General features: G+C 37.1%; 1 protein-coding gene across 2 annotated transcripts in view; it reads right to left on the bottom strand.

Annotated features, from left to right (window-relative positions):
* Positions 1 to 27,219, bottom strand: part of MSRB3 (methionine sulfoxide reductase B3) — a 176,193-nt gene that overhangs the window by 60,436 nt on the left and 88,538 nt on the right. For both annotated transcript variants that reach the window (XM_066258196.1, XM_066258197.1), the window contains one exon: positions 18,669 to 18,697. In XM_066258196.1, the coding sequence (XP_066114293.1) occupies positions 18,669 to 18,697 (29 nt within the window). The remainder of the gene's footprint in view (positions 1 to 18,668; positions 18,698 to 27,219) is intronic.

Below are 27,219 nucleotides of genomic sequence, written 5' to 3'. Positions count from 1 at the left end.
TGCTAAAACATAACATATTTTGGATTTCTTTCTATAAAACAACAAAGTATTTTGAAAAATCACAAAAGATCATTTTTCTAAAAACTGGTTACAAAATAGATATTAGAATTAACCATATGTAAGAATATATTTAAAGCATCTTTATTTCCCCAAAATCCATACAGGCATATTTATTAAGTTATAAAGTTTGTTATTATTGAGCTACACATATTTAAATTTAAAATAATTCTACTAACAATGCATCTTTGTTCATTTATATAATTTTCTACTTTAGGAAAAAAATATTCACTTATCACTTTACTGTCACCCATACCACCAAGACATTTATAAATACTAAAATATTGTGAACCAGTAATGAGCTGTCGAATCAACAGTTAAACCAACTGTATAATTAAACTGACACTGGGATCTGTGATTATTTCTTCCTTGGTATGTGTAGGCACACAACCACAAGATAAGCACAAGCCTCCCTTGGCCTTGTTAATCAAAAATAAACAGGCAGCAGAGAGAGGTGACTGTCATTCATGCTTAGTAGAGTTATTTCTGTTAGATACTTAATTATTCTAAAATAATTTTCAAATATTTTAGAAATTCAATGCAAAGCTACACCTGACTGTATAATCAACAAACATTTGCAGGGTCGAACATAGTTATATTTAACTTCCTAATTGATGAAACGATATTCATTTTGACATTAAAATTTCCCTTTTAGTAATTCATTCATTCCATTAAAATTTATGTCTTTTTAACCAAACATCATAATGTGTAGTTCTATTTGCTTCCATATCTGACATGACTATATTTGCCAGTTTATGAAATTCTTGGATGACATAAAATGCATACTAGTGTTAGAACAATTTCAGGAAAAAATTATATTTCATTATGAGTAAATTTAACATGATTTTAAAATTAGATTTTGGGGGGAAATTTTTTGTGCTTTATGTATTGGCATATATACTGAAACTAGGCAATTTTAAGTTCTAGATATTCTGCAATTATAAAAAATATATAAATTCATATAGCTAGAAAAATAAACACATTAGTACATTGATTCAAATTTAAAAACCCAAAAACTATCCAATAAATAAATCAGCAAAAGTTACATATCTAGACAATATTTTAAAGACTACTGCTAACTAAAATGGAGGCCATGATAAAAATAAACTAAATAAATTTCCATATAGTATAATTTAAAAGGCAAATATGTAGATAAAATTTAATATAAAGCTAGCCACAAAATACAATAATTTGAAGAAATTCCTACAAAGATAACTCTAAGTGTTACATTTAAATGAATTTTTTCACTTTCCTTCATAAAGTAAAAGCACATTTTACTATTAGAACAACAACAAAAAGAACAGGGGAAAACAGAATTAACTTTCATAGAATTAATTTCATTGAAACAAATTTAAATCTAAAATGTTAGAATAATATGCCAAAACTCTATTTGATTGGTTGTAGAACCTAAGGCTTATCACTTTTGGTAGGGAAACTACTGATAAGTTATAAATCTTGAATCTCTGCATGGCTGTTTTGAGTTGCTATGCTCTGCCTAAAACCATTGTCATTTTTACTGAATTTTCTTGTCCTCTACATCTCTCACCTTATACATAATGGCCTTTTATCCATTATAAATAATGTGGATGAAAGATAATTTATAGCCTGGTTGTTGGTGGTGCAGTGGATAGATCATTGACCTGGAATGCTGAGGTACCCAGTTCAAAACCCTGAGCTTGCCTGGTCAAGGCACATATAACAAGCAGCTAAAGTAAAGCAACTATGAATTGATATTTCTTGCTCCACACTCCTCCTCTGTAAAAACAATAAATAAAATCTTAAAAAAAAGATATTGTTAAAAAAAAGATAAGTTATAGACATATATTTAAAGAAAAATATGATGTTTATAAGTAGGAATATTCTATATTATTTTGGAAATGGCAAAATACATTTCTTTGCAAAACTCAGCATCATTTTACTTTAACATTCATTCACTCATCACTTATTCAACAAACATTACTACATGCTATTATATGAAAATATAATATTGATTAAACATATCTCTAATATATATCAATTAAATATATCTTTAATTTCAACAAAACCAAAAAGTACAACTAGAATAGAAGATTACTAAGTCACAACATTTGAATACCATATAGTCCCTCTAGTTACTTACATTCTTAATTAAGGAACAGTATTTGAATCTTCAAAACATACATATTAAAAATTCACTAAGACTACTGGTCATCAGCAAACATTTACTTGAAATTTCCTACCCAGTGAAATCCCTGAAAAATCAAAAGAACCTCTTGTAAAATGTCTTTTCCTAGAGTATAGTTCTATAAAACAAAAGAAGGAATCAACATTTATTGAAACATAAAAAGAACTAAAAAGTCATTGTCATTTAAAACTATTTTAATAGTACATTTTGATATAATAAGCAAATAATTGATAGCTTACTTACTACATTTGTACTTGTTTCTTTTTCTTTTTTTTTTTTTTTAGGTGAGTGGAGGGGAGATAGTGATACAGACTCCTGCATGAGCCAACTGGGATCCACTTGGCAACCCCATTATGGGGCCAATGCTCAAATACTGAGCTATTTTTAGCAGCTGAGTCTAATGCGCTCCAATGGAGCTATCCTCAGCACCCAGGGCCACATTCAAACCAATCAAGCCATCAGCTGTGGAAAGGGAAGGGAAGGAGAGATGGGGGAGAAGCAGATGGTCATTTCTTCTGTGTGCCCTGACTGGGAATGAAATCCCGGATGTCCATACTCCCAGATGATGCTCTATCTACTGAGCCACCAGCCAGGGCCTGTACTTGTTCTAAAAATAAAATATTTTTATTTATTTTTTTAAAGATTTTTTTAATTTATTGATTTTAGAGAGAGGAGAGAAAGAGAGAGAAGGGTGGGGAGCAAGAAGAAGCAGTTGCTTCTCATAAATGCCCTGGTTGGGCAAGCCTGGGGCTTCAAACCAGTGACCTCAGCATTCCAGGTTGACACTTTATTCACTGTGCCACCACAGGTCAGGCTAAATAAAATATTTTCATGCTGGAGCAAAACAATAAAAATCTTAGGCTCGCAACCAAGTAGTTTATTGATAGCAAAGTTTTCTCTTTTTTTAACTTTTATTTATTCATTTTATAAAGGAGAGAGAGAGAGAGAAGGGGGGCAGGAGCAGGAAGCATCAACTCCTATATGTGCCTTAACCAGGCAAGACCAGGGCTTCAAACCAGTGACCTCAGTGTTCCAGGTCAATGCTTTATCCACTGTGCCGCCACAGGCCAGGCAAAGTTTTTTTTATACTTTATAGCTGAATGTATCTTATGCTGCCCAGGAATGAGCAAGATATATCAACAGGAAGGGACAAATAATCCATGCACTCTCCCAAAGAAGTTGAGAATGACCACCATTTCATTCCACCAATGTATATCTAGCAATGTAAGGTAAACACTTTCAATTCCTACCAGTACTACAGTAAACTATATTAATTGAATTATATTAATTTTAAACTATATTAAAAATAAGGCACTGGTCAAAAACAAAACAATTATCAATTCTCCACAGCTAGTTACTTCTTTATCATTTCTTTACAACGAACCCCACACAAATATCTTTTTCAGCAAGTGACTTCATGCTGGAAGGAAAATCTGCACTGAGAAATTAAAATTCTGTATTGCCTGCAAGATCCATTTCTCAACAGACTTCTGGGGGAGAAAATTTCTACAATCAAGCATAGCTGTTTGGACAAGTATGTATGAGTAAAAGGTTATATGAGTAAAAATTCATAAATATTTATTTCATCACCTCAGTTCATATTCTAGGATTTAGGGATTTTAAAAAGTACCATATTGGTTAAGACCATGGGCTCTGAAATCAGGCTACTTAAAGTCAAATTCCAGTTCTGCCACTTACTAGCTATATGACTGGTCAAAATACCCATACTTTCTGTGCCTTAGTCTACTCACTTATAAAATGGGAATAATAATGTATAGTTTGCACAGATGAAATGAGTCAGTAAACATAAAATCAATGTTAGCCATGATTATTATTATTATTATTATTATTAATCTATAGAGGTAGATCTAAATTCTTTAATTTGTGGTCTCTAATAGATTCCAAACTATACCATTACTCCCCAACAAAAGTCCTCCAGACCTGGAAAATTGGTTTACTTGGCCGGTTGGCTCAGTGGTAGAGCATCGGCCTGGCATGCAGAAGTCCCGGGTTCGCCTAGCGTGCGGAGGACCCGGGTTCGATTCCCGGCCAGGGCACACAGGAGAAGCACCCATTTGCTTCTCCACCCCTCCGCAGTGCTTTCCTCTCTGTCTCTCTCTTCCCCTCCCGCAGCCAAGGCTCCATTGGAGCAAAGATGGCCCGGGCGCTGGGGATGGCTCTGTGGCCTCTGCCTCAGGCGCTAGAGTGGCTCTGGTCGCAACATGGCGACGCCCAGGATGGGCAGAGCATCGCCCCCTGGTGGGCAGAGCGTCGCCCCTGGTGGGCGTGCCGGGTGGATCCCGGTCGGGCGCATGTGGGAGTCTGTCTGTCTCTCCCTGTTTCCAGCTTCAGAAAAATGAAAAAAAATAAAAAAATAAAAAAAAAAAGTCCCGGGTTCGATTCCCAGCCACGGCACACAGGAGAAGCGCCCATCTGCTTCTCCACCCCTCCCCCTCTCCTTCCTCTCTGTCTCTCTCTTCCCCTCCCGGAGCCGAGGCTCCATTGGAGCAAAGATGGCCCGGGCGCTGGGGATGGCTCCTTGGCCTCTGCCCCAGGTGCTAGAGTGGCTCTGGTATCAACAGAGCGACGCCCCCGAGGGGCAGAGCATCACCCCCTGGTGGGCAGAGCATCACCCCCTGGTGGGCGTGCTGGGTGGATCCCAGTCGGGTGCATGCGGGAGTCTGTCTGACTGTCTCTCCCCGTTTCTAGCTTCAGAAAAATACAAAAAAAAAAAAATGGTTTACTTAATGTTCCTCAAATATATTTTGTACCTTAGCCTCTGTGCCTGACTTTAAGTGGCTCTATTTAAAATAACCTCTCTCAATAGTTATCCAAATTCTACCCCTAAATAGACAAATTCTACAACCTACAACAAGGAATCTCCCTAATCAATCACCATAGCCTAAAGTAATTCCTCCTCTTCTAAATTCCAGTAGAACTCCATATTGCCCTGCACCTACAGATATAGCGTGCACATGCACACGTGTGTGTGTGTGTGTGTGTGTATCTTGTATCTTCAATTACATTATAAGCTCCATGAGGGCAGAAACTGTGTCATATTCATATATCCTTCACCAAGCCTTAAACAGAGTAAGTGCCCTATCTGCCCATGCAATTTAACTGACTGATCATGCAGAGTCAAAGTAAAAACATCTACAAACTGGCTCAATGCATTAACAACAGTATTCGGGACCTGAGGATGTTAGAAACAGAAACTACTCAGTAAACAGAACTGCATAAATAGTAGACAGATGTGAGCCAAAATATGCATCCCAACCATTACTACTCATCAGTAATACCTGGTATTTATAGAATAAATCTCAAAAATATTACATAAAGATAGCACATACACAAAAGAGTACACACCATATGAGTCTGTTTATTGAAGTTCAAGAACGAACTAATCTAATCAATGATGATTGAAGTCAGATTTGTGGTTGCCTCTGAGGAGTAGGGATTGACTGAAAGAAATATGAGGGAACATTCTAGAATAACAGAAATCTTCTATCTCTTGATTTACATATTGATGTTGCTTATCTTAATTTTAGTATGTTGAAATGGTATGTTAAAGCACTAAAATTATAATATCGCTTCAATAGCTAAGAAACATTTAAACTATAACTTTAAAAGCTCTCAAGTTGCTACACATGGTCTCCTGCTCCAAGAACTTGGAAACACTATATTGAGTATTGAACCTGTACTTTGTTTTCCAGGCTCAGTGGCAAAGCTCTTCATTAATTAATTAATTAATTAATTAATTTTTGTTACAGAGACAGAGGGACAGATAGGGACAGACAGACAGGAAGGGAGAGAAATGAGAAGCATCAATTCTTTGTTACGGTACCTTAGTTGTTCATTGATTGCTTTCTCATATGTGCCTTGATTAGGGGGCTACAGCAGACCAAGTGACCCCTTGCTCAAGCTGGTGAGCCTTGCTCAAACCAGTTGAGCCCACGCTCAAGTCAGCGACCTCGGGGTTTCAAACCTGTGTCCTCCATGTCCCAGACTGACGTTCTATCCACTGCACCACCGCCTGGTCAGGCCAAAGTTCTTCTTTACAGGTATGGATGAGTGGATGAATGGAGGAAGTTGAAGCCAATGAAAGTTAGGTTATACAAGGTCTTACTGGCCAAGACTATCCCTATCTTGGGATGGATAGATAACTCATGTTAAACTAAACTTATGAAGCTATACATTCAATTTGTCTATTTTCCTTTGTTCTTTTTCAGTGCTCAAGAGAGGAGCCTTCTGGTTATAATCTGACTCCCCATGTAGGTCAGCCGTTAGGGTGATAATATATTATATATAGGAAGGAAATTTTGGGCCCAATATTTAGTTCAGCAAATGGATAAAGTGAGTTAGTTTCTATTGTAATTTTGTGAGTAATAATAGTTTACTACTTATAAGGAAGACACTGATATGTAGATGTAAGTGTTCTGAGCTATTGAAAATTTTATTTTTCATCATAAGCAAATGCATTGGCATTCTAGCTTCACCCATCAGTTTTCTGGGTTTGTCAATATGGGTCCATCCCTGAGAGATATTGAAACCTTTAGGTTTCTGAGCCTGAAAGTTTAATACCAGAGAGTAGATAGAACAGAGAAACGTTACCAAAGCAATTAATGCTATTTTTGAGTCCTCTTGGGAAACTGCCAGAAACCTCAATAATAGCCTATTAATAGCCATACTTCAGTCATATGTAAATCTGTATTACACTTTGTATTTTCAAGGAGTGATCATAATAACATTATTATGTTTATTTTGAGAAAAATTTTTATAACTTATGGTGTATACCAGTTACTAAATATAATAATTATAGAAAAATAAAAACCTAATTATAGAAAAATTAAAATAAAAACTAAGTTCTCATTGAAAGAACTGTCTCATGATCTAATAAAAAGGATACAATGATTGCAACTTTGAGATATGAAGTCCAAATCAGATTGGCCATCTACAAGCTATATAGACTTAAGTGAGTCTCTTAGCTTTTCTCTCAGTTCCTTCTCTGGTAAAAGTATTTCTGGGTATCTTACTAAGATTGTTGTGAGTTTCAAACTTGGCAAGATTCACTGAAGCACTTTTGAAAGCATTATACAAATATTTTCATCACTATACAGTTACATCCATTAATATCACCTCTGAGGTTAGGTTACCAAATAATGCAATTGCAAAGAAGGAATTGGAACCACTTTAAAAATGGAAACACTCTAACTCTATAAACATTTTTACTAAATAATTGATCTAAGTACATGATACTCTAATGTTGTAGGTTTGTAGGTTAAATTATTGGCTCTGATTCTCCCCTTCCTATCTTTATACCTTTTACCATGTGACTTAACGTTAGCACAATCTCAGTTCTTTCCCCACTCCTTTACTTTGAGCTTGTCCATGTGACCTGCTTGACCAATGGAATGCTAGAAGACCAGACCAGCTGTAAACAGAGACTTGAAAGGTGCTTGCATAGTTGGGCTTGCACTCATCTCTTTTATCAATGACAAGACTGTGGGGCAGACCTGGACCCAACCTGAGACCAGCCTATATCAGCCAACTACCAATCAACCCATATACATGTGAACAAGAATGAATTATTGTATTTTAAGTCACTGCTTTTTGAGATGTCCTGTTATACTGTATTATTGTGATAATCACTGATAGACTCAGTGAATATATAGAACATAAAATACTGTATTTGTATGATCTTCAATTTAAAGAATTTTCTTCAAGTTAGATAATGTAATCTCTAGTCACTAATTTTGTCTTACCCAACAATAATCAATGAATACCAACTATTTACTAGGGAGTATTCCAGGCCCTGGACTAGTTAGGGTATATAACACTACTTGCCATAGTAAATAATTGGCACAATCTCAGTGTTTATTTCTCTTTATATAAAACTCGATGTTTTAGGGTAAAGGTCTCTCTTGAGTGGATCTCTTCCAGTATGACTCAAGATCCAGACTCCTCCCTTATTTTGATGCCATCATGTTCAATGTGTACTTCTGACGTAACCTCAGAAGGGGAAGAAAAATGTAGGGAAGCGTATTGGATACTTAACCCCATTTGCCCAGAAATGACCAAACTCTACTGAGAGAATTAGTCATATATCCCCTTACAAATGCAAAGAGGCTGGAAATTATAATCCCTGGCCAAGTGGCCCCTTCTCAACAATTCTGTACTATGAAAACGGAAAATAAACCTTTGGTAGTTAGTTAAGCATTTCTATCACAATTAAAGAACAAAACAGGTCAACATTCCTAAACTCGTGGAATTTTTGTTTATTGACTGATTATTTCAAATAACCAAAGTTATTAAAATGAATAAGAAGACATGTTCTTACCTTCAAGAAACTCACAGACTTGGAAAGAAAGAAGAAATCCACACAAACAATTATAGCAGAGGATAAATACCATAATAAATGAAAGTATAAGATCCATCTGACCTGTGGTTGCGCAGTGGATAAAGCATTGTCCTGGAATGCCAAAGTCGCCAGTTAGAGGCCCCAGACTTGCCTGGCCAAGGCACATATGAGAAGCAACTATGATGCTTCCTACTCGTCCCAACCCCCACCCCACCTTTCTCTCTTTCTTTTTCTTTCTCTCTGTCTCTCTATCTTCTTTCTAAAATCAATAAATAAAAATTTAAAAAAAAGAAAAATCCAACGTTAGCACAGAGCAAGGGATTACTAACTGCTGGGAAGGTGATAAGAAAGAGTATATTTATTTTAGGGGGCAATTCTTGAGCTAAGCCTTAAAAGATAAACAGAATCTTGCCAGACAGATAGAGGAACTGGGGAGGATGCTAAACAGAAAATACAAACCTTTGCATCATATAATTGCTCAGAGCCTCCTTCTTTATAAAGCTATGTGATGGCATTCAGGGCAAGAGGGGAGGGGAAAGCACTGGTATTTACAGGTGGTAAAACCACTACTTGCTTCATATATGAATTTGGAACATAAGTTTCCTATTTAGAGCAGCCTTCACTCCCAGGAGCACTGATTTGGAATAATGTTCACTACAGGAAGACAAGTAGTACTCGTAAGCAAGATGGCTAGTTACCAGAAAACAGAAAGTATGTGGAGCTGACAACATAGGGAAGGTGATGCCCTCTTGAGAAGTACAATTCATGTAAAAAAAAAAAAAAAGATTGACAGGCTAGCTGTCATCTCACAGTTCTTGTCAGATAAAATAGAAACCAATAAATAATTATATAAATCATGAATCAGGTTGATTTAGTAAACATGAATTGCATCAAACCCTTTACATTGCAGAGAATATAGTTTTCAAATTACCCACAGAAGAGTTACAAAAATTAAATACATATTAGGCCAAAAAAATAAAACTTTAAGTACTAAATAATAGGCTTACTAAAAAGTAGTAAGGAAAAAAAAAATAAATAAATAGTACTGAGTAATAATCATAAAGCCTTGAAACTAGAATTCAACTGCAAAAAAGAGGAAAAAAATCCCACAAAAATGTGGAAACTAAACAACATACTTTTAAAAAATGAATGGGTCAAAGAAGAAATAAGTGCAGAGATCAAAAGATATATACAGACTAATGAAAATGACAATACGACATATCAGAATCTATGGGATGTAGCAAAAGCAGTGATAAGAGGGAAGTTCATATCACTTCAGGCATATATGAACAAACAAGAGATAGCCCAAGTGAACCACTTAACTTCACACCTTAAGGAACTAGAAAAAGAAGAACAAAGACAACCCAAAACCAGCCGAAGAAAGGAGATAATAAAAATCAGAGCAGAAATAAATGAAATAGAGAACAGAAAAACTATAGAAAAAATTAATAGAACAAGGAGCTGGTTCTTTGAAAAGATCAACAAAATTGACAAACCTTTGGCAAGACTTACCAAGGAAAAAAGAGAAAGAACTCATATAAGTACTGAATAATAGGCTTACTAAAATGTAGTAAGAAAAAAAAAAAAGTAGTAAGGTCACATTCTTTGACCACCAAACAATGAAACTGAAAATTACAAACAAAAGTAAAAAGTAGAAATATTTGGACACTTTCCTAAATAATTGTGTGTCCAAAAGAAAATCAAAACTGCAACTATTTAAAATACAATACAAAAAAGTCTATGAGATTCAGCTAAAGCTTTAATTGAAGAAAAGTCACCGTCTTAAACACTAATTCCAAATTAAAAGGAAAGGAAATACAAAATTTAAGTATGTGACATAATGTTATACATGAAATCCAAGAAAATCAATTGAAAATTATTAGAAGGGAAAACATGCCTGACTAGGTGGTAGCACAGTGTATAGAGCATTGGCCTAGGATGCTGAAGACCCAGGTTTGAAACCCGGAGGTCTCTCTGGCTTGAATAAGGGCTCATCCAGTTTGAGCGTGGGATATTAGACATGACCACATTGTTGCTGGCTTAAGCCCAAAAGGTCACTAACTTGAAGCCCAAGGTTGCTGGCTTGAGCCTAGGATTATTGACTTGAGCAAGGGGTCACTGGCTTAGCTGGAGTTCCCCAGTCAAGGCACATATGAGAAAGTAATCAATGAGCAACTAAGGTGCCACAACTACAAGTTGATGCTTTTCATCTCTCTTTCTCTCTCTCTCTCTCTCTCTCTCTCTCTCTCTCTCCGCAAAAGAAAAAAAAAAGGAGAGACTTCATTTAGATCTATCTAATCCAAAACCTCTGCACTTAAACATTATGCTGCTTTCTGGTCTTTAAATTAGTTTATAAAAGGAGATGAAGGGCTTTGTCCCCTTTGCTTGTTTCTACACAATTCGGTAAGACTGTTATTGAGAGGGTTGCCTGATTTTTCAGGCCAACCTTGAATAGGATCCAGCAAAAGAATAAGTGAATGAAGGAAAGAATGTGAAAAAAGAACAGTATTCGCAAACATTTGCTATTGTTCTAAGTTAATCTCTTTTAATGATAATCAAATGTGAACTGTCACTCCTTATTAAAAAGTATAGAAAAACTACACACTAATCATTAGCATTATTAGGCCATTCTCATTAAAGTCAAAGTGGAAAACAAGTGATATGGTTTGAATAAAGAAAGTAAATTTGTCAAAATCTAAAATACATTACTTTATGTTTAAATATCAAAATTTAATTCATCATCTGGATCTAAATTTTACTTTGTTAGCCTTTCTCAGCTAACTACATTAAGGTATCCACAAGAATTTGTATAATGGACCAACTAGCTGTAAGGTTCCATGAGAGAAGGAATTGTATCTACCCTGTTCACAGCTATAAGCTCTGCATCTGGCATACAGTATTCCTTAATAAATACACGTTAGAGTAATGAATAAATAGTCATTTCTATTAGCGAATGATGCCCAAAGACAGATCTCAATACCTTTATAGAGATTTATATTTTATTTTCTTCTTCTTTATTGTTACAAGACCCCCACAATTAAATTTAAAATGACAAAATTGGTTTGTAGCAATTAAAAGGTATTGTCAACATATTCTCACATTTATAAGATCTGAAAATATTTCCCTTATAAATATTTCTTGAGAAAGGCTTAGTATGTTGGGAAGATTGCCTCACTTACTTATAAACTTTCAAAACTCTAGTTTTACTATATTCAAATTCCTCATTTCCCTTCAACTTAATGACAAGCATTATCAGCCTACTCTATTTGTCACTGCCCTTATGTTTTTGCCTCAAGCTTTAACTGATTATATTCTTTGATTTCCTTACCCTAGTGTAAATTCCTTTTTAACTACAGATCTTAAAATCAACACTAGCTGCTTTTGTTCCTTGCAGTTTTCTTTCCCCCTTCAGGATAATTATATTCTGTTGTGCCTTTTATTATGGTGTCTTTTAGGATCTTCTAACCTTGTACATTCTTGGGCTCTATTTAATAGCAAGCTCCCTCCTCCACTCTACACACTAAACCATGCTCATTAGGTTTCTTAATCCTCCATAATTTGCTTTCATGAAATTTTATACCTTTCAGTTGGTGTGTTCTATGAGTCCATTTCCTTGGTATAGCTATTCCAAGCAACCCAGAATCAACAAGCACTAAATATAAGTTTATTCACTTTCAGAGCCAACGTCACTCTACTCTGTTGAGTCACATTGTTCGTGTGGAAAAAATAAAATCTTTGTTTTGGATGTTTATGGACCATAAAACTATACCATTTAACCTGGTATTTTATTTTCTCACCCAAACATTGCCTGAGAAAGTTAGGGGCATGGAATTAGACACCAGGCAGTCCTTAACATACAGTTATAGGCTACATTTTCCTTTGGTCAGAAACCTGTTCTATTTTAATAGAGCAGAAATAACAATTTCCTGATGTTGTGTAGTGACTAGTAAGTTGAAACTATATCTTTGTCTCATACACAGAATTCAGAAGAGAAAAACATCTTTTTTCAGTTATTCTGCAAGATCTCTGCTTTTCCAAATGGGTTGTTTTTAAAAGCCATGCGCATGTTCTTGGAATCTGCCTACACAGCCAACTCTGGTCTGTTCAGCCATTCATCCTCTGCTTTCTCTTCCATTCTACTCATCACTAGCACTTTTCCTGATGGGTATGCACAGAGGGACCAAAAGAGAATATATATATATTCTCTTTTATATAAGTATATATATATATATATATATATATATATATATATATATATATATTTACTTCCTAGAAACTTCAGTTAAATTAAAAATAACAACAGCAACAAAAATACTTGTTTGTAAACTGAAAGAGTTAATGAAGTTCCCAGAGGTGCCTCGCTTATTCAAAGTTCACACTGCAACCTGCCCAAGTTACCTTGTGACCTGCCCCATCCAAATGATAGAAAGCAAAGCCAGTAAGTTCTTGACTTAATTGGTTTGCATGCACACTGACCTCCAAGGCTCTGTTTACATAGCCTATCATGCAATATGCTCCACAGTTCTCTCCCTCTTTCAAAAGCATGTTTCTCCTGAGATTTGATACATAGCTTTCATGTTTAATCACTATAGTAAAAACTCAATGCTCTGCTTCCTCCAGCATCAACTAACTTCCCTTCCTGGGAGGTGTGGAGATGAGCACAGCTTCTTGCTACTTCTGAACAGAAAACGAAGTCTCTTATTCTACAGTGTGTCCATAAAGTCATGGTGCACTTTTGACCAGTCACAAGAAAGCAACAAAAGATGATAGAAATGTGAAATCTGCACCAAATAAAAGGAAAACCCTCCCAGTTTCTGTAGGATGATGTGGCAGCATGTGCGCATGCGCAGATGATGACGTAACACTGTGTATACAGCGGAGCAGCCCACGGCCATGCCAGTTGAGATGTGGATGGTTCAGAGGAAAGTTCAGTGTGTTCTGCGGCTCGCTAAATTCAAATCTGTGACCAAAGTGCAACGTGAATATCGGCACGTTTATAACAAAGCGCCACCATATAGGAATAACATTACTGGGTGGGGTAAGCAGTTGAAGGAAACTGGCAGTTTGGTGGAGAAACCTCGTTCTGGTAGGCCATCAGTCAGTGATGAGTCTGTAGAGGCTATACGGGATAGCTACCTAAGGAGCCCTAAAAAATCTGTGCGTGAGCCCACATCGAACTGCACTGAATAGGTATGAAACTGGGAGAGTTTTCCTTTTATTTAGTGCAGATTTCACATTTCTATCGTCTTTTGTTGCTTTCCTGTGACTGGTCAAAAGTGCACCATGACTTTACGGACACACTGTATTAATAAAAACACCAACTACACACAATCGTAGGCAAGCAACACTAATACATCAACTAGAAAATAGTACTAAAATAGAAACCTAAAAACTCCTTAGAAAGATTACTCTCAATTGGCAAAGCTGCAAACTTTAGACAACTGATTGAGTTGTACTAAACCAGGGGTCCCCAAACTATGGCCTGCGGGCCGCATGCAGCCCCCCTGAGGCCATTTATCCGGCCCCCACCACACTTCTGGAAGGGGCACCTCTTTCATTGGTGATCAGTGAGAGGAGCATAGTTCCCATTGAAATACTGGTCAGTTTGTTGATTTAAATTTACTTGTTCTTTATTTTAAATACTGTATTTGTTCCTGTTTTGTTTTTTTACTTTAAAATAAGATATGTGCAGTGTACATAAGTTCATAGTTTTATAGTCTGGCCCTCCAACAGTCTGAGGGACAGTGAACTGGCCCCCTGTGTAAAAAGTTTGGGGACCCCTGTACTAAACCAACAGATAATGGAGTTTAATCAATATATATGTGAGTACATAGAGAATGAAGCTAGATGGAAGCTCAATTTTAATCAAGTTAATTGCAGATAGGACATTCCTTGAGTTCTTAAGTGAGAATTAATTCAGTACCCTGCCTTCTGGTTGAGATTTTCTTAACCTTCACCACAAATAAAATTTTCATCTCACCTGACCAGGTGGTAGCACAGTGGATAGGGCGTTGGACTGGGACGCGGAGGACCCAGGTTCAAGACCCCGAGGTCTCCAGTTTGAGTGTGGGTTCATCTGGTTTGAGCAAAGCTCACCAGCTTGAGCCCAAGGTCTCTGGTTTAAGCAAGGGGTTACTTGGTCTGCTGAAGGCCTGTGGTCAAGGCACATATGAGAAAGCAATCAATGAACAACTAAAGTGCCACAATGAAAAATTGATGCTTCTCATCTCTCTCCCTTCCTATCTGTCTGTCCCTATCTATCCCTCTCTCTGACTCTGTCTCTTGTCAAAAAAAATTTTTTTTTCATTTCTTTAACTGAATATGGACATGGTAATTGCCAGAATCCTTTCCATAAGAATTTATGTGACCTGAATTTCAGAGATAGAAAAAAACCTCAAAAAATGAATTGATCTCTTTCAATAAATCAAGATAATGTATAATTTCCAGGTTTTAAAAATCACATGAAATATATTTTACTTTATAATATTTCAAGCAAAATAAAAGTGAAACAAATATAGCAAATTATTAACAACAGTAAAATCTATATGATGGATATACAGGTGCTCATTATACTATACCCTCTAACTTTTATATATAGTTGCTATTTCATTAAAATTTTTTTTTTTACTTTAGCCCTGGCCTGTTGGCTCAGTGGCAGAGCATTGGCCCAGTGTGTGGAAGTCCTGGGTTCAATTCCCAGTCAAGGCACACAGGAGAAGCGCACATCTGCTTCTCTACCATTCCAGGTCTCCTTCCTCTCTGTCTCTCTTCCCCTCCCGCAGCCAAGGCTCCACTGGAGCAAAGTTGGCCCAAGCGCTGAGGATGGCTCAACGGCCTCCGCCTTAGGCACTAGAATGGCTCCAGTCACAGCGGAGCAACACCCCAGATGGGCTGAGCATCGCCACCTGGTGGGCATGCCGAGTGGATCCTACTTGGGCACATGCCGGAGTCTGTCTGACTGCCTCCCCGCTTCTAACTTCGGAAAAATACAAAAATACTTTAAAAAAAAAGTTATTGATGGATTTAATTTTAAAGAAAAAAACTGACCATTTTAATAAGAAAAATTTAAATCACTTTCTAGGTTGATAATTTTGGAATATAGTCAACAATTGACATTTCTTACCATGTTATGCTAACAATGAAAACTTTCCTTCCTTTCTCCTGAATCTCACGCCACAGCCTAAAACTCATTTATACAAACTGCAAATGTGCAGTAAGCTCTGCATAAGTTGGATTCTTTACTTGAAAAGAAAAAAAAATGTGTGTGTGTGTGTGTTTGTGCATGTGTGCATGTGTAGAATTTATTTTGAAATATTTTTTCCTTTATGGCTAGTCATTGACCATACTATATTTTTTTTTAGATTTTTAAAATTGATTTTAGAGAGAGGGGAGAGAGAGAGAGAGAGAGAAAGAGAAGGGGGCGAGGAGCAGGAAGCATTAATTCGCATATGTGCCTTGACCAGGCAAGCCCAGGGTTTCCAACCAGCAACTCCAGTGTTCCAGGTCGACGCTTTATTCACTGCGCCACCATAGGTCAGGCCATGATACTTATTTATTTATTTTTTTGTAATTTTTTCGAAGTGAGAAGCAGGGGGAGGCAGACAGACAGACTCCCGCATGCGCCCGACCTGGATCCACCTGGCATGCCCACCAGGGGGCGATGCTCTGCCCATCTGGGGCGTTGCTCTGTTGTAACCAGAGCCATTCTAGCACCTGAGGCAGAGGCCATGGAGCCAACCTCAGTGCCCGGGCCAACTTTGCTCCAATGGAGCCTTGGCTGCAAGAAGGGAAGAGATAGAAAGAAAGGAAAGGAGGAAGGGTGAAGAAGTAGATGAGTGTTTCTGTGTGCCCTGACCCGGAATCAAACCCGGGACATCCACATGCCAGCTGACACTCTACCACTGCGCCAACCGGCCAGGTCCCCCATAATATTTATTTTTAAGGTGTTTTTTCCTCCTTAGGAAGATGGCATCTTCTTTCATTTAAAAATCTTACTTTGTCAGGAACACTTTACAGCTGAATATAACATTAAACATAGTTTACTTTCTGTATTTGATGAACAAGAGAATCTGAACCTATTAAAGTCATACATTTAATTGTTCCAATATGCTACCTTATTTCTGCAAGTTAGACCGATGCTCTAACCAACTGAGCCATCCAGCCAGGGCGCTGCCTTATTTCTAACCCGAACTTGCATGATATAGAATGCCAAAGACTGCAGTTCTAACTTTCTTTGTCATGATTCCCTAATCTCAAAGATAGTAAGCTAAAGGAATTTATAAGAAATAAATAATTATCTGTTTCCTAATTTGAAACCATCTAAATTCTTTCCACAACATATTTAAATTAAAAATTCAAAACAAGTGAACTTCTAATCAATATTCCCCATAAGATTTTTCAGAGTACAAAAGAACTTTATAGTTTTCAAAGACACACAGATGTTGTCCCTGATAGACATTTAAAAAAAATAGGGCTTGAAAAAAATAAGAATCATGAACAAAATCTTTGGTCACAAGAGTGAAAGATGTGTGTCTGTACAGATGTTATAACTATTTTCAGAATAAATACTAACCTTCACTACAGGAGTTTAGCAGCATGCTTTAATTCGGATTTGAAAATTTAACATAAATTTTCTGACTTTGACAATAGCTGCTAATATTTCAGTTTTGTACTCTCTTTCCAGGTTTCACCTTCAAAATGAACCAAGTGGATTTTTTCATTTTTAAAAGCTACGTTCCAGATCCCATAGCCTAAAACCGGTTTCTGACTTAATGTTTAGGAAATTAAATCAGATCCATAACAAAGTAGATTCTGAATAAATATTTGGTGACTGACCAGCAATGATAAAAAGACAGGCAGTTTTATGTAAAAATTCATTCATCAATTTTATTCATTTAATTTTATTATCCTTAAATTTTTTAACTACTATGAACAAAGATTTTTCACCCTATTTTGAGTCACCTCCTATAAATCAATAAAAAAAGTTGAATAGTTGATATGACCCACCATGACTTTAGCTTTCATATAGTCAATATTGTAAATGAGAAATGCTTAGCTTGTGTTATCAACATCACACATGATTCAGAAGCCCAAGAACATACAGAATGGAAAGATTTCTGGAATCCCAGTTCTCAAATTAGGTGCAATGGTTAAGTCAAATGTACAGACTATATATTTAGAGTCTCACCAAGTTGGAGAAATTTATAAATCTGTACCATAAAAGAAAGAATAAGCTTTTGAAAAAGAAAAGCATGTTGGCTCCTTAATACCACTATCAAAAAAAAAAAAAAATATATATATATATATATACACATAAAGCCTTACATCTTTTTTTCTATAAATTATTTCTCATGTTTATCTATTAACAGTTCACTAAAGAGTATAATTCCTTTGTACCATACATGAAGCAATTTCTATGCTTTAATAGTATACACCATCAGAAACTCTGAAGCTCATAAATCTCAGCAAATGACATAGAGACAGTCAAACATAAGGACTACATGGCTATATTCATGCTTAATGAGAACAAAACATCTAATGAGGCTGATATGCCACTGTTTAGGAGAATGTAAATTTTGTCCTGATAGACACAAAATAATGGCATAAGGTAACCTTAATTTTTCATTACTTCCCAACAAAACTAATAAAAAATAACTAATAAGTCATAGAGAAATATCTATTTCTATTGGCTAAAACTCTATAGTTTGCTGGATTAGATGTATCTATCACCCACATTTGATGACAAGTCACTTGCAGAGAGTCTTCAACTTATTCAGGGTGCTTTGTCCACTGAGAGGCTAATATTCTGTTTTGAGAAATGATTATGTATAACCCCCACCTCTGCTTTTACAATAAAACTGCAGATAGAGAGCATTTAATGCTTATTGCAGACTATCAAGAATCCCAGAGTGAATATCTCAAGTTATGATTCCAAGCAGCTAATCGCCCTGCTTTGAGGTGGGGTTCATGTTTTGAAAAGAGACTGCCTCGTCTGTTTAAAATCAAAATGGTTCTTGATCTGATGAATTACTCCTCAGAGAATAATGTAAATAAAATATACTCAGAATAACATTATTAATGTAAACATACCTGAACCAGAGTCAAATTTGGTTTCTGACCTGCAAAGGGAAAGACATTTTTTACAATATAAAAATGGCTTATTAAAGAATAACTGTTATTTTATGGGGAGGGTGGGGGTAGATGCAACAGTTATAGATTTCAGTACATTGAACAACACATAAAATATTTTTTAAATGTAAATATATATTTATTTTAATCATTTTAAATGCATGCCTTACCTTAGGTCCCCTAAACATGCACATAGCCATAGAGATAGCACAGTATGGAAAAGATATTAACTTTTTAGCTTGTTTTTGAGAGAAAGAGGGTAAATTTTGTTTAAAAAAAAGTATCCAGTCTCCACAGACTAACATTTCAGTAATTCAATAAAGTAATTTAAAAAAAATTTTAAATCTATCCTCTTGTCTTATTATTAAAAATTCTTAATTATTCAACACCAAGTAATTTTTCACTAAGTTCTTCACAGAGTAAATGAATCTCGTAACCCCATATGTTTAAAATAAGTAGGAGAAAAAAACCTGAGCCCTGGTGGGAACATTATGTCTCAGATATAGGTTAATACTGGTTGTAAATTCAGAAGCCTTTGAAGCTCTCAGTTCAGCTGTGGGAAAACTTCTGCTAGGTAATTACTCTCAAGATGCTGCTGATGTGCTGTCAAGCAGAATTAACCCTCAGACGAGGCCTATCTACACAAGCTACTCTAAGACAGCATTGTCTATATCTAGCGCGCAAACCAATTAGTGGGCATGCTCCAGTCGGATTTATATCACACATTAACAATCAATAGTATATATGTTCACAGCTGCCACCCCAAGATATAAGAACCAACCAGCAGGAGTCCTGTTAAAGGATGTTACATTGACAGAGAAGATTTTTTTTTTCCTGGGGAAATGTAGTTAACTAAGTGGGAAAGGAGATTTCTTTGAAATTATGCCAGGGTACCAAAGCACTTTTGGAAGAGGTGGTTTTCTTTACTTAAATTAGCATCAAAAGAAGTCATCAAAGTGGGGATGGGGAGAGAATAAGCAAGAAGCAGCTTCTTTTGTCATAAAAATTCATTTTCTCAAGTATCCCCAAATAAAGTTTCACCCAATCCTCAAACAAAATCCTAAAACAAAAAATTATTTTAACAACCATGGGTATCAATAACCGTCACTGTAACCCAGGTCTACATTTTCCCAAGCCCTGGGCCCACCACAGTCTGCATCTCAATCCTTCTTTTAGATGTCTCTGAGTCCTATTTCAGGAGCAAACCCATTTTCATTTCTTTGTCCTGTTCTGGAAAGCCCTGCCTCGTGTCTCCTTGCTCCTGATTCCCTGAGCATAACTCTAGACAACGCTGTTCACAGGCTGTCCTGCTGGCTTCCTGGACTACTTTACCTTTCCTACTAGACTACTGTTAGGCAAACAAGTGTGTTAGGCTTGCTCGCTTGTACTTTGCCTGATTGGTACATGAGCACAGGGCAGCGCCACGTGTGTGTAGTCTATGTAAAGCTGCAGGTGTTTGTTCTCAGGGCCGCAAATTGTAGACTGAGGATTGCCTGCTGCCATTGGGAGGGGCCATTCAATGCTATTATTTGCTGAGAAAGGGGTTCCCCCACCCTCTGCTCTGTTTTGCTTGTGAATCCTGAGAGAGCGAGAGAGGGAAGTAGTGTTCCTTGCCTGCCTGCTTGCTTGTTCGCGTTGCGAGACTGTAATAAACGGAATGGTCCACCATTTTCTGACTCCACAGTTCCTTTACTGTCTGCCAAAATCCAATGCAAATCCATATGGCCATAACCACCAGCCTTACAACTATATCTTATTAACCTTTGTAGCCACAGTGCTTACATAATACCTTCTGCTTATACTAAACAAATACCTGTTGAGGAAAACTTCTGCCTCCACACACATCCTTGTCTCCTTATCTGTGCATTCTTTCTTCTGTTTAAGGTTCCCTCCTTACGTCTTAAAATTCATTCTCTCATCTTCCCTGATACCAGGGGAGATCAATTACTCCTCTCTCTGCCATATCTTCAGTAGCTTGGTCTCCATGGGTTCCTCCTCCCTTCTTAGAAGTGCTCCAGAATTAAATAAAAGCTTCTTTCAAATCTGCGCTCTGTTCTTGTCCTCCCTCTTTCTTCCTGACAATCAAGTTTACTGAAAGGACATACTATATCCTATACTGTATGTCTTCCTTTCCTGACCTCCCCACACAGTCACTCTTTGAACTTCTTATGATCTGTCCTCGCTAACTTTTATCATTGTCTTCCTGGGGCTAAATCCAAAGGCCCTATTATAGTCCCTTCTGTACCAAACCTCTCCAAACTGACACAAAATACTGCCTGAATGTCACACTGCAACCTCAAATGCCACATGTACTAAGCTAAATTCATTTCATTTTTCCTCAAATATAATTCTCCTGCTAACTTTCCTTAATCATTTAAATAGGAGATAATGATGTTATTCTGTTTTTCTTCTGCATCCCAATATCTAATTAGCCACTTAGACCCGTTGATTCTACTACTTTCCCCTCCTCTCTATCCTCACTCTTACCATCTTCAGGCCTATCTTTGACTCAATAATCTCATAACCAGCATCCCCCCTCCTTTCCAGTCCACCATCTAATCAGCTGCCAGATGTTTCCAAACATTAATCTGATCACATTACTACCACCCCAACAGCTAGAGCAGAATTTTTTAAACTGGGGTACAAGATGACCCCTTGGTGGATTACAAAATCAATTTAGTGGACTACAACTAGTATTTTTTAAAAACTGAAATGGAGCAGAAGACAGAATGCAGTTCACATATTGAGAATATGTGCAATTTTGTACAACTTTGAGGTATATGTGCGTGAATGTTTGTGTGTACATGGTCACATATGTGTGTACTGGACAGTATAACCCTAACAAGTGAGCACCAAGCCTCTGCTCTGGCCTTCCTCTGGCTGCAGCCTCCTTCCACCAGGCACGGGGTCCCCAGCATTCCCCACCCATACAGCTCTGAGCCAGCTTCCTCAGCCTCTGTGGACCCTTTCTCTAGGTCAGGTATGTGGTGTGTGTGTGTGTGTGTGTGTGTGTGTACGCACGTGCACACATGCATGCACACATGAACCTCCAGCCCAAGGGGTAGCCAAAGACTAGTAGCTGAAAGAGGAAGCTTGAACATCAGAGCAGAAGGAAGGAAGGACAAAGAAGACAGGGCAATATGTTTTTCCTACTCTTCTGTGTTCCTTCTCAGAGAACTCTTCATTCAAATCCTCTTGTGAGAGCTGGAGCCACAAGCACCCGGGGCCAGAGGGTCCCCCTTGGATGAGATTGTTGTGTCTCTGGTGCCTGGCTGGTGGGGATAGGGAAGGGATGATGAAAGAGCCCCACCCTCAATAAAGAAGAAACAAAAGAAGATGTTTCTCTTATGGATTCTATAACCATTGGAAGAGAAGGCTAAGAAGCCTTTTCCTCCTCTCCTCCCACCTGGCCTTGTTGCTGTTGTCCCTCCATTTCTCCAGGGTTAATAACAGCATTTTGGTGTAAAACAAAATTAATTTTAAATTTGCATTACTCTTAGTTATCTGGTATTGATGGTTTTACACACAGTATTGTTTTTGTTATGAGATATATTTGTCAAGGTAGGTTAGTATATTGTTTTCTAAGTTTCTTGCCTTAATTTATAACTTAAAAAATAATTAGCTAAATTATGTTCCCATTTGTCCTCTTGTCCATGCCCTGCAAATGTGAGGGCCAAGGCCTGGTAATAAGTCATCATGTAAAAAGGTATGTTATAGCCTGACCTGTGGTGGCGCCATTGAGAAAGCATTGACCTGGAATGCTGAGGTTGCTGGTTCGAAACCCTGGGCTTGCCTGGTCAGGGCACATATGAAAGTTTATGCTTTCTGCTCCTCCTCCCTCCATTCTTTCTCTACCCCTTCCAAGTGAATAAATAGTAAAAAAAAAAAAAAAAAAAAAAAAAAAAAAAGGTATGTTATACTATGGGCCACAGACAAAAAGGTTGAAAGCTACTGACATAAAGAAATCAAGTTCACAATCTGGTGCATGGTGTATGAGGGGGCCACCATGACCCAGCTCTCCAGTGCCATCTCTAATCCACACTGTATCCTTTACTCTCACCAAACGGAACTATGGTCATCTTATTTCACAGCCTGCATCCAGTATCTTCAGCCTCCCCCTAGCTCATCACTGACAAGCTTTTACTCAACTATCAAGACTCACTTCAATCCCTCAGCACTCTGCCTGCCCCCCTTGCCTCCCAGGGCTCCTTGCTCACCTCTTGGTTACTTCACAATATAGGGCCTGGCATGCAACCCCCACACTGTAGAGTGATGACACAAAGTTCAGTGAGTACAGACTGAGTCTCATCCATCTTCATATTCCCAACATTTAGCACAGTGCCTGGCATTTAAGGGTTATTAAAAAAATTTTAGTACAAACAAACAAATAAATCTGTAAATTAAAAGAAGGCCAAAAATAAGACATAGAGAGCAAAAACTCTATAAATGCCTCTTGAGATATGAAAAATCTTATCAGAAAATGTATTCCTCATACCATGTTATCTTCTCTAGGTATAGCTAGCTGGTCAATGTGTAAAATATATGCATAAAGTACAGAGAAAACATCTTCACAACTAATTTTTAACATTAGGTATCACTTTTTGTATAAAATAAGAGTATTTTCAGAATTCTCAAACACAGTACTGAAACTTCAAAAAATAAACCACTTTATTAATAATGAAAACATAACAATACAAGATAATACTGTCTGTTTGAGAGGTAGGGAAAATTGGCTCTATGGTATTAGTTAATTCAGGTTTCTATCAGATTTTATATACACACATATACACACAGAGTCACAAAGTACTCTTCTACAATTATTGACTAATCCCTATTCATAAATACTCCTTAAGAAAATAAGTAAATATAGACAGGAACAAACACATGGCAAGTATGAAAAAAAGAATTCAAACAATGCAGATTATACAAGAAAGACAAAGAGTTCATTCATTCCAAATACATTTCTTATGTGCTTATTTCCAGCACTATATTATGCTAGATCATAGGGAGATGAAAAAGAAATAAAGTAAGGTTATATGAGGTATAAGGTGCATAAATATAATAGTCTCCACTGATACCCATTTTAACCCGATTACACACTTACATTAAGCTTAAACCTGTTCAACCAGGCCCTCTGGCAAACGCCAAAAGATGGTGAATACCACATAAACTATTACTGTCTTCCAGTTTCCTTTCTCCCCTTTTTATTTTAGAAATAGAATTTCTGAGTTTTAGATGAGCACAGGACTGCCTTGGTCAAACACTTTGGCTACCTCTCTTATAGCTAGGTGTGACCACATCTCCCCATTGCTGCAATGTGGTGTGATTTCAGGAGCTGGAGCAGCTGAAGCAGATCTCACAGCCCATGAGAGGGTCGCTGATAAAGCAACAGCCTTGGGCCACCCCTTGGGCCAAAAGTACATACACTAGAAGCCCCATCCCAACCTCAATCCCAACTGTTACCATGTTTAATCAACTATTATTTTGAGTCTTGTCAGGGCAGTGGTAACAATATGGCCACAGTAAAAAGACTGAAATTAAAACTTCCAATTTTTTAAACTTAAAAAGATTTGGGGAATCTAAAAACTATAAAGGGTAGATGTTAAGAAAATTTAAGTATTATTAGTCTTTAAATAATTAAAATATATATTATACACATTCTTTTGATAATGGTTGCAGATTTTCAAAAAAGAAAGTTCTATAATCCAGACAAATTTATAAAATTGCTATTGTCTGTTTATAGGAAATAATCCAGTATCCATGAAAGTTCTATGTGTACTGAAGTGAAAAGTTTTTCTATGCTGTACATTTAAAACTAATGCAAAATAATATTTTTAAATTTTTATTTATTTTATTATTTTTAAAAAATTTATTGTCTCATAAGAAACCCACAAAATCTCAGAGAACACTGTTTTTGTTTAATGTTCAGTTGTATTAAATTTTTTAAGATGGAAATCATGTATGAACTATAGGTTAATGAAGTCAGTGTTCCAAAAGATATCAGACAACATGTGGAAAAGTGTGGGTGCTGTTCTTACTGTTTTAAATTAACATCAGTTAGTGATTTTTTTTTTTATGGTGAGAAGAGGATCCACCCAGCAAGCCCACTAGTTGGCAATGCTCTGCCCATCTGGGGCCGTTGCTTTGTTGCTCAGCAACTGAGCCATTCTTTTAGTGCAGGAGGTAGAGGCTCCAAAGCCATCTTCAGTGCCCAAGGCCAACTCTCTCAAGCATATCAAGCCATGGCTGTGGGAGGGGATGGGAGGGAAGGGTTGAGAAACAGATGGTTGCTTCTCCTATGTATTCTGATCAGGAATCGAACCTGGGACCTCTACCACTGAGCCAACAGGCTAGGGCCTCAACTAGAGATTCTAGCTGCAGAAAATTATTAAAGGGAAGGAATAGAAGAGGCAGACTGATATTTGCCTATAAGTTGATTATACACAGTAACTCCATACCAAAGAAGTTCTAGGACAATCGAGATCAAATAACTTGTCCTATTATCCCCTTAAAGCATATAATCTTTTCAGAAATTCCAGTATTTCAGGATCCTATTTCTAACTCGAAGTATTTCTTCTATGCTACAAGTAATTCAAAGACCTTCATCAGACCAGAGGCTAGAAATAGCAAGGAATATTATGTGCCTTCTTTTGCTATATAAATATAATATGCTTCCTCTGCCTGGGAAGATCCCTTCTTCTTCCCATCACCCACTCTAGTAACCCTTTACCCCTTGGCCTATTTAACTTCTAAAACTTTTCCCACATATTAGCTGAATTATCCATTCTTTGAATAAGAGTGGCCAGACTCAATTAAATCCCTTTCATTGACGCTTTTATATCATCAGTCACTCCTTTGCACTCATCAGAATAGTCATTCTACATGTGTTCATGTGGTTATTTGATCATACAAAAATAGTTCAATAACTGTTGTAGACATTACTTGTTGCCTATCTAATGGCCAGTCTTCCTTTTACTCTGATAACAGAATTCCAGTTTTTGAAGGGTGTCCTAAAAACGTATCCACCCCAGGAACAAATCAGCAGTAGCCGAAGCCAAAGGTGGCAACCCTAGTCTCTTCGTCAGTGACCAGTGCAAGGACTGCCATGTAAACCAGGCCTGAGCAGTAAGAGGCCCAGGTAAGTATGCTGGGCGTAGTTCTTGGAAAGATATTTCTCCATGAAAAGAACAGGGGTGATATAGGAATAAGGCCCTTTTTCTACTGTCTCACTGTTTCATGCTTTTGAAGCTATTATGTGTAAGGATAGGACACTTAGAACTGCTGTAGAAATCTTGTAACCCTGAAGGGAAGGCCAAGGGAATCACAGAAATGCCAGCCCAGAACTCTGGCGTCATGCATTCCAGAACAGCCTTTCCTAAAGATTTGCTAAGTTAGTCAAATCTGGCACGGTCAGGCCGCTTTTACTTAGCTATTTCTGTTACTTTTAACCCAACATATTTTAACTGGTATTGTTACCATAGCAGCATTAGGTTATGAACTATCTATTGTGTTGAAAATGTAGTAGTCTATGTTATATTTTATGGCAATGATGTGATAAATACAAAAGACAGAAAAATACACAGGAAGAAAAAATAAATTTGAATATTTAAATACATGTTAGCTGCCCCAACTAAAAACAGACAAAAAAGATGCCCATTAACTGCATGCCTAATTTTCTTAAAACTGAGAAATACAAAGAGAAAATCAGAAATTTAGAAATTAGAAATCATGAGCAAAAGAGCTACAAAGTCCCTCCTATTTTGTTTGAAGATGGCTCACAGGAGCTTGTTAATGAGAACCTTCGTGTTCCATTACTGTGAGGCACCTACAATTTTTCCTCTTCGTTTAAGGACTCTTGCACTGGACACTGTGCCACAGAGAGCATGCCTGTGTGAATTCCTGCTCCACATATGCACACTTGTGCTCCCGCTGGTATTGTTTTTCACTTTGCTTTGCTTTGTTTTCCCTTTAACTGGCCCCTGGCACTTTCACTGGTACTACTGACACCCTGATGTGTTGGAGACTTTATGCAGCAGAGCAGGCAGGGAAGCATTTAATACTGAGGTCATGGGAAAGGCAGCCAATGGAGACAGACAGACCTGAGTCCAGTCTCAGGTCTTCTACGTTCTACCCTGTGTGACTTTGGAGAGGTTAAGTACCACTCTAAGTCTCAGTTTCACTGTATATAGAATGGGAATAATTTATTTACCTTTTAATATTTTTGTGTAGGTTAAATGAGATGCTACTATAAAGTGCCTAGGTCAGGACATGGCACATATTAGAAGTTGAATAAAAGGTAGGTTTTATCACAGCAAAAATACTAAATAAAGTTTAACTATGGTGACAATTACAACTAGCAATATTTTAGCTAAGTAAAAAAATAAAACACTATATTATGAAAAGAACTATTACTCCCATTGAGATCATACTTGGGGTACAATTGTTAAAAAAAATTTCCATTGATTTGAGAGAAAAAGAGAGAGGGAGGAATAGAGGGAGAAGGAGAGGGAGA

The sequence above is a fragment of the Saccopteryx bilineata genome, chromosome 2 (genome assembly GCF_036850765.1).
Source record: "Saccopteryx bilineata isolate mSacBil1 chromosome 2, mSacBil1_pri_phased_curated, whole genome shotgun sequence".
In the NCBI taxonomy this organism is placed as follows: Eukaryota; Metazoa; Chordata; class Mammalia; order Chiroptera; family Emballonuridae; genus Saccopteryx; species Saccopteryx bilineata.
The sequence above is the reverse complement of the archived record's forward strand: the minus strand, read 5'-3'. Positions and strand labels throughout refer to the sequence as shown.